Genomic DNA, 8,373 nt, shown 5'->3' on the forward strand with positions numbered 1-8,373 from the left:
AAAAAGGATCGGAGTGAGTACCTGCTTCTAAGGACTAAGAGCAGGCAGGCGTAGCGTACGTATGCACACGAGGGGAGAGAAGGTGGCATGACATGGCGTCCCAAAACAAAAGAGCAGCGGCCTAATGAGCAATGAGAAGCCACAGGTCCATGTATTCTGCAGCTACACGTTTGCACGGTAGGGGTAGAGTCAGGGGCGGCAAATGCCAAAGTGTGGCTTAGGAGCTGCTTGCTTTGTGCGGAAGCACAGGCTCAGTCATCCGGAGCGACGGCTACTCTTCTTGCAGGTAGGGCAAGTCAGCAAGTGCAATCCAACGGGCTGTCCGCGCTACCTCGTTACAGCGCGGTCAATTAGGCAATCTGTCGCAATTCTCACTAACAAGCGAACATTTATAATGGATGCTAGTTTTGTATGGAGACATCATAATAGAAGAGCTAGTACTCATCTTCGACACGTAACCAGACATTCGACGCAATCAATTCAAGTGTGCACCACATACACGGTTGCAAAACTTCCTCGGTATTTTTCTGATTCTGGGCTAGGATTTCAGGACAACTTGCCAAAATAAGGTAAAGAGCAATGCAGGCAGGCACTGTTATAAAGCAATGGTGCACAACTAAATTTTGAATAATGAATTCAGCAGCATCTTCAGCCATTTGAAACCAAAACGCAACCAACTTGGACATGATATGCCACTTCACCGCCCATTAAACCAATCGGACCACCTACAATCAGAAAAATTAAGTATGTCAGCTCTATGCTGAGTTCCAAACAGAAAGCAAATATTTTGGAACGGAGAGAGTAGTATTTTAGCACCAGACAAGATATATCTCTTTACAATGTCAGCAAAGCTAAATCATTAACTGTCTCGCAAAGGTGACTAAGATAAAATGCTACTCCATCTGTTCATAAATATAAGATGTTTTAGATATTCCAATATCAACTGTATACGGACTGAAATGAGTTAACAAACACACAAACATGTTAGGCATTCGATTCACAAAAATGATAGAACATATTATATTTGCGAACTGAGGGAGTAGCTAACAACAACATATGTATGTACTTTAATCACGACATTATTATTATTTTTTCAACTGGACAATTCCACATATTATCTGATTTATATACTAGGTAATCAAAAGGTATTGCTTCCATTTCATGCTGTCCTTCTAGTAAATGAACAGTGTTCCTGTTTTTCTGTCTGCTCTTGGTTGGTGCAAGACATGAAGATGCAAAGTTCCAATTATTGTGGGTATCTACTACACTGTGGATGGAAATTTCTCAAATAAAGTAAATCTAGAAACAATAAATCTTCTAGATAAAAACTAACGCGATTAGAATGCTAAATAGACTGAGGTAGTATTAACAGTAACAACCATGACGGTTTCAAAAGGGTCTAGGTGATCACCGAGAAAGACTTTTTACATCAGAACACATGATCGTACCTCAAGACAAGCTACCAACTTATCTTCTTGAACTGAATTCGGACCCTGCAGATCTGAAATACAGGAGTAATTTGCAGCAAATGAGCATTAGAGTTAGGCATATATATCTGAGCTTTAACATCTAATCTGGAATAGACCATACCTGCCCTGTTGCTTTCCTCCATAACCATGTCTGGCACTTGGGACTTTGTCATGTGTAGGGGGACCAACTCGTTCATGTCTTCCCCCATTGGCAGCAGCTGTGTGCCTCGATGACTGCCCAGCTCGAACTTCATCGGAAAAGCCATTCGCTTGGTGTTGATTGCCAAATTTAGCAGTAGTAGAGCCATTTCCTGATGGCATTGAACTTGAAGATCTGGAATCAACAACAGGTCCTCTCTTTTGACGAGTGGTGTGTGCCACAGGAGTAACAGCAACTGAAGGCAGCAACGATGAGTAAGAAGCAGATGATGCAGCCGCAGCAGCAGCAGCAATTTTAGCAGCAGCTGTTGTAGCTGAAATGATCTGTTGTGCTCCTTCACGAAGGTGGATGAAATCTCCCTCAATCACAAAAAGCTGCAGATGCAAATAGGTTTATCAATAATAGAATATTAATACACTGACAAAATGTTTGACAAAATTAATGCAGGGAAAATAAACCTCATTGTGACTGGCTACAAAATCATCTAGCTTCCCATAATTTTTCTTATAGTCATGCCAATGAAGAGGGGCCAACATTTTCCCAAGCCTATTTGGCAGCTGCAAAGAATGCGCACAAATCAGAAAATGATCCACTAAACAAAAGCAAAATCACAAAAGTGGCCACTCACAGTTGAACTTATCCTGATTCGGTTATCAGATCCAGCAGGGACTGCACGAACAGTGCAGGCTAGAAGAGATCTTTCGTCTAGAAGGACAGGGTCCTTTGGTAACAGTGAACCCACACCACCACCTGCGGATGCAAGTGTGTCGGACTGATTCACAACATTAGACTTTAACTCTGACGCCATATTGTTCATGTGGATCTGGGTTGTTGACCCAGCAGAATCTGAAGCTTGATTCTGCTTCCTAGGTACATGCTCCACAGGCTGCTTGCCAGATGCAACTTTCTCGCCCTGGTTGTACATAGAGTGTGAGTGATATAAGAGGCTTACACATCAATCGAATTTTATTAAGCAAACAATAGTAAATACTAGATAGAAACCTTTGATTCTGATCTTTCTTCTTGGCGTTCAAACTTTCCAGTAGAGCTGGCACTCGAAGATGAATCATGGGCTTTTTGCTCTTCATTGTAAAAATGTTCGGTAACATTGGATTCCATGACCTGTAAACAGTTCTTTTTACTTCAGCAAGAATTAAATTAAAAGGAATATATTAAAGGGAACACAAACAAATACAAGTAAACAGACTAACCTTTGATTCATGAGTTGATTCAGCAACCACACTCGTGGAACGTTGTTCTTGCTCGCCATGAGCTGTAAGATTCTCTGGATGGGTCACCTGACTCTGCCCAGACGACAGCTCAACATTGTTGCTAGCAGCTGGTTGTAATGCATTTTGATCTGATTGTGATGGGTGATAGTTCGTTGCATCAGGTGTTTGTGAGGCAGCTTGTGTTTCCTAAATGAAGGGAATCATTTCGAAATTAGAAGGCAGTGTCACTGTCAGTAAAACAATGACAATAAACGAAGTGCTTGTGAGTATAATAAATTACCTGTTGATTAGGCCAGTGTAAGGTGGGTTGGATTGTAGGCTGAAAAGTACCAAACTGAGGAACACCAGAGTTGGGCGAAGCTAAAGATTGAGGAATACCTTGAGGATGCAGCATATAAGAATGCATCCCAGCCATCTGCCCAGGAGGAACAAAACCACTTAGTCCCAATAGTGGTGGAACAACAGATACAGCATGGGCATTATTTCCCTGGAAAAAAAATCAAAACATGCTTAGGCTATTCATAAGCAATAAAATATAACAATCAACAAAACAAATATGACAGTCTAAATAAAAATACTGGGGGGAACAGGAAAGGGTAAGAAACACCGACACTAAAACAACAAACACAAGGTAGTCACAATACACTAAATAAAGTAACGCAGCAAATGTTGGAACAATATTTTGTATCACTGGTGACACACACTGACAACTCTGCTCAAAATGAGTAATACCTTAAAGGAGTCATTTGTGGACTGATTGCCATCCGCTAATGCACTACCATTTGCAGCCATGTTGCTTCCCTTGCTTTGAACATATGACGCTTCAGCTGAACCTTCCTGAGCAGCTTGCGAAACATCTTCTTGTTCTCCAGTACGGTCTCTTAACTCAATAAGTTCTAGCTGGAGTCGTTGTATTGTATGCAGAAAACCTTGCTGCATTTCAACATACTGGAAACGAACAAGAGAGTCGAGTAAAGAGAAGGCTAATATTATAGAGTAAACAACTGAACCATGAAATACCACACAAAGAAATTCATAGTAGCACAAATCAGACATGAGTAACATAAAGAAGGCATCTACTTAACAACTGACCTGTTGCTGGAAAGTAGCCCAACATTGACCAAACTGATCAGTACGCTCACGCAACTCAGCTTGTAGTGATTGAGACTGCAAGATATCCATTTCTTGAACTCGTGTAATCCAAGCATGAGCATCCCTCAACTGTTCATCTTTATAAAGAATGTTGTCTTGAGCAACCCTATGCTGGACAAAATAAAATGTTCATTCGTGAACGCCTGGACATTAAAATGCCTGAATGCTAACGCTCGTAAAGAAATGTCCCCACAAACAAATAACATAGTTCATTGCTCAGTCATGAATATAACAAACTAACACAACTGAAATAATGCCCAAGAGCCTCTCAACGCAAGATAATTTTTATTTCTGTACCAAGAATAGGATATGGGGAAACCCTGCGATTATAAAAGATGAAATATTGGAAAGGGGGGTAACATCCAGCGCGTTCTATTATGATGTTACTGCAGTACATACATTTTAAGAGACAAGCATGTTAATTATTACAGGACTATATTCATTTTATGACACTGCCATGTGAATAATTTGAAGTGGACTTTGAAACGGTTATTAATGGAGATCAAGCAAACTATGATACTGTAATCCATACCACAATCGGTAAAAATGTTTTTGGATTTAATTTAATGGAAGCTTACTACATAGTGCATGGATCATCTAAAATACTCCCTCTGTAAAGAAATATAAGAGCGTTTAGATTACTAGAGTAGTGATCTTAATGCTCTTATATTTATTTACGGAGGGAGTACAAATGAAAACCAAAAGGGTAGAGAAGAATACCTGTTCCTCTAATGCAAGATACTGGCTTTCCTTTTCTCGCAGATGTTCTTGCAGATCATGAATTTGTTTAAGATGTTGGGCTCTTTCAGCTTCAGAATTATCACGCTCCCTTCTGCACAAAATAATAAACCATCAGGCATACACTTTTTGGGTTATAAATTGAAAAAAGGCAGCAAATTAAAGTGTGTGGTGGTTTGTTTTTAGTCAAAAAGGATGAGATCTAGTGATGTAGCTTGACACAACAGCAGACCATAGAGGAATTGTATAATTCTGATGCATGATCATTGATCTAGAACTCTGGATTTATGCTAGGAAGTTTTAAGGTGTGCAATTTCACAAATGTATTTCCAACTTGAGAGATATTGTTCCATGCATAAACATCTACAAGGTACCAATGATACCTGAAACTTGCGATTTCCTTGGTCTGTTCTCTAAGAAGATCTTGATTTGCCCATACCTGCCGAAAAGAACAAAGGCGGCAATAAATAACATAAGCACTCAGTGTTAATACTGCACAATGTAATAGTTAAGACCACCAACCGTTTGATGGTCAATCTTCAAAGCATCCAATTCCCTATGTGTATCATCCAATTTCATTTCCAGCTCAAGAATGTACTTCTCCCGTTCATGTAGTTGTTCCTGTTCAATCGGGACATTAATTTTGTTTCCCACGGCAAGGGCAACACAAGGTCTGCATCAATTATATCACCAGACTAGACGCTGGCTACATGTGTTACTGAAACAACTCGAGGTAACACCCAAGAAATTGTGTGGTTGAAATCAAACTAGAAGGCTAGATAAGCTAATCTGAAGCTACCTTGCATGAGTTGCATCCTACTGCCTCCGAATCAAAAAAGAGGGCTCACATGCTTTTTGAAATTTAATTTTGACCATTGATCAAACCAATAATACGTAGATAATGTAAGTTGAAAATTATATCATTGGAAAATTCTTTCGGATACAGATGTAATGGTATAAATTTTGTGACATGTAACCTACATTGTCTATTGGTTAAATTCATGGTCAAAGTCAAATCTTGAAAAGTGTGTGCGCGCTCTTTTTGGAGTCAGAGGGGGTGCCTATATAGCAGTAATGAACCTACATCTGTGCATCACGTAACTATCTTAAGAGCATTAAGCCATTAAACACCACTCAACTTTCCTCATCAGCAGAAAACCACACACAAAATGCGAACAATACAAATACAAGAAAGGAGTCCTGCAGAGCTACACCATCTCTTGTCAACATAACACAGAACTCGGCACTTGGAGAAAACCAAAATAACAGCAAGCTAGAGCACAACCACCAAAGGTGATAGCTGTCTGCCAATCATGGCTTTCAAAATGTATTTCTTTACGGAGGGAGTAGCATGTACTACTTCCCAAGCAACCACTAAGCAGTACTATACCATGCCATCTGCAATGAACAAGTCAGGAGTACTTGTTGCAGCCTAGTGAGTAGGGAAACAACCAGCACATCAAAGGGGAAGAGACACAACCTTGAGCTTTTCAGCTGCTACTGCATGCTCCTTGGTAGCCTCCCCGAATCGGCGCTGCACCTCGATGATCTGTGGGTGGGCGATGGCCTGTGCGCGCAGGTCGATCTCGACCTGCTGCAGCTCCTCCCGCTGTCGCACAATGCTCTGCAGGCGCTGCTGCAGGATGTCCTCGCTGAGCCCACCGCTCCCATCAATGGTGATCGAGCAGAAGTCCTCCAGCCCTCCCGACTCATCCTGCACCAAGAACCCAATCCAACGCCGATTCAAACCACGCCAAAATCAACCAAGCACAGGTGCATTGCTAGGAGGAGGAAGCGCTCACACACACACCTGGTAGATGACCCTGCCCTCGGACTGCGCCATCTTCACGCGCTCCGCAGCATCCTAAAGAAACACCAATACAAAAAGACGGAGACGCGGCGTGAGTAAGGGCAGCATAGCCAGACGGACGGCGATGAGGGGAAAGGAAGGGTTTTTGCCACGCGGGTGGACCGAGGCGGCGGGGGGGCGACCTCGGCGCCATTGGTGCGGAGCGGGGCGTCGGGGACGGCGCGCCACTCCTTGCGCGCCGCCGCGGCCTCCATTTCGCGTCGCGAGCGGGGTGAGGACTGGCTCCCACCGCGCCGGATCGGGATCTGGCGGCGGGGCTAGGGTTTAGTCCCCGCGGCGCGGCCCTCCGTGAGGAAGCCCGGACGAACGAAGCGCGGCTGGAGGCCGATGAGGGGGAGGAGGCCTGCGGGGCTAGGGTTTACGCGAGCTGCGGATGAGGCGATCGGAAATTCTCGGGGGGGATTTGTGCGAGGCGTGCGATTTGGGGCTTGGGGGAGAGGAGGCGGCGGAATGGAAAGCACAGGGAGTGGAGACACCGAGAGGAAGAGCGTGTCTATGTGCTTCGTACCAGTGATCTGGCGGCGGGGTCAGTCTGTCAGGGATTCAGGGTCACGACCGCGGCCCGTGACATATTTGTGCCATGTTGCATGATTGCCTCTTGCCCACTGTAAGAAATGTTTATTATTATTATTTTTACATACTACTCCCTCCATTCTTTTATGTAAGGTGTATTATTTTTGGCACGGTGACCAAGGTGCATAATTATATAGGTGTTAGAATAAAATTACCCTTGGAAAATTAGTTGGTTAGTGGCAAGTAAATCAGTGAGTCCAAGAAAGTAAGAGATACATGCAATCGAGAGAGATAGTTTCCTTCTTTTGATACAAGGAGATATACAGTCAATCACGTGAGAGATATTTTCCTCTTTTTGAAAGGATAAAAAGGGAATTACGAGGATTTAGAAGAAATGCATCTTACATTGTGAAATTTTATCAACAAACAAATACACTTTATATAAAGGAACGGAGGGAGTATATCGTAGAAATCGTAATACAAGTCAAGTGAGGTTGGCCATAGTGGTTGTATCTTAGCCAGTATCATACACTTGGGAATAGCAAACACGCTGATGTGACAAAGAATTAAGAAGAAAGAGAAGGTTAGAGTAACATATATAGATACTGTATCATATTAAATGTTATGCTATTTGGTGTCATGTATGACAATAAATAAGATAATCTATGATATTACTCTATGATATTATGCACTATGAAGATAGTATCATATACTAGCATCATGCATATGATACTAGTGTATTATGATACTTCTCACTATGAGTAGCCTAAACACCGACCTGACAAAACTGAAAAAAAAATAGTAGTTAGTCTTGCACAAAGGAACACTAGCCAAGAAAAGAAAATTACAATTATGATCGGAAAAATCCTCTAAGCTTGACACCAACGCCCATCACTCTCTGGCACTTAGGACTACACCTGCAGATGAAGAGGGACGGGCGACAACAGGTGTTGGCACTGTAGTCCATCTGGCAAAAGTCCAAGGCGCACTGGATTCAAACGCGGCAAATGGGTCGAAGGCGTCAAGGCCCAAGTGACCGAAGAAACTGCCGCGTGGTTTCCGACCCAACTTGGGCTCGTTAACTAAGTTAACGGTCATTTCCTTTAAATAGCTATTTGTAAGCGAGGTCAAGGTCGGAAGGAACTGGATGGCAACTTCGGCCGATGATGTACTATCTCTTGTAGCTGTGTGGGTTGGTGGGCAGCCAGCTACAGAAAACTCAAGTCCCCAATCGATTTG

At 42.6% G+C, this 8,373-nt stretch overlaps 1 protein-coding gene across 4 annotated transcripts; it reads right to left on the reverse strand.

Annotated features, from left to right (window-relative positions):
- Positions 1–368: 368 nt before the first annotated feature.
- On the reverse strand, positions 369–7,118 carry LOC123162764 (uncharacterized). Of its 4 annotated transcripts, none has more exons than XM_044580527.1 (16): positions 6,744–7,118; positions 6,562–6,615; positions 6,232–6,465; positions 5,274–5,372; positions 5,135–5,190; positions 4,734–4,845; positions 3,954–4,124; positions 3,594–3,809; positions 3,142–3,348; positions 2,841–3,047; positions 2,632–2,751; positions 2,258–2,542; positions 2,088–2,186; positions 1,591–2,003; positions 1,449–1,501; positions 369–725 (listed from the first exon to the last, which is right to left on the reverse strand). In XM_044580527.1, exons 1-15 carry the CDS (start codon positions 6,813–6,815, stop codon positions 1,468–1,470), a joined length of 2,379 nt encoding a protein of 792 aa, XP_044436462.1. In that variant the 5' UTR covers positions 6,816–7,118; the 3' UTR covers positions 369–725; positions 1,449–1,467. The 4 variants fall into 4 exon arrangements, with proteins under 4 accessions (XP_044436462.1, XP_044436463.1, XP_044436461.1 ...); XM_044580528.1 differs by having other exon boundaries at positions 3,142–3,276; positions 6,711–7,101; XM_044580526.1 differs by having other exon boundaries at positions 4,734–4,842; positions 6,711–7,100.
- Between the last annotated feature and the right edge of the window lie 1,255 nt (positions 7,119–8,373).

Source organism: Triticum aestivum, chromosome 7B, assembly GCF_018294505.1.
Source record: "Triticum aestivum cultivar Chinese Spring chromosome 7B, IWGSC CS RefSeq v2.1, whole genome shotgun sequence".
Classification (NCBI taxonomy): Eukaryota; Viridiplantae; Streptophyta; class Magnoliopsida; order Poales; family Poaceae; genus Triticum; species Triticum aestivum.

Excerpts from the sequence above, each read along its gene's own strand:
- LOC123162764 (XM_044580525.1), bottom strand. The coding sequence starts at position 6,815 with ATGGAGGCCGCGGCGGCGCGCAAGGAGTGGCGCGCCGTCCCCGACGCC. Across the intron at positions 4,125-4,733 it reads ATCTTGCATTAGAGGAACAG|CATAGGGTTGCTCAAGACAA; the intron begins GTATTCTTCTCT and ends TATTTTGTCCAG. Across the intron at positions 3,810-3,953 it reads GGGCTACTTTCCAGCAACAG|TATGTTGAAATGCAGCAAGG; the intron begins GTCAGTTGTTAA and ends GTTCGTTTCCAG.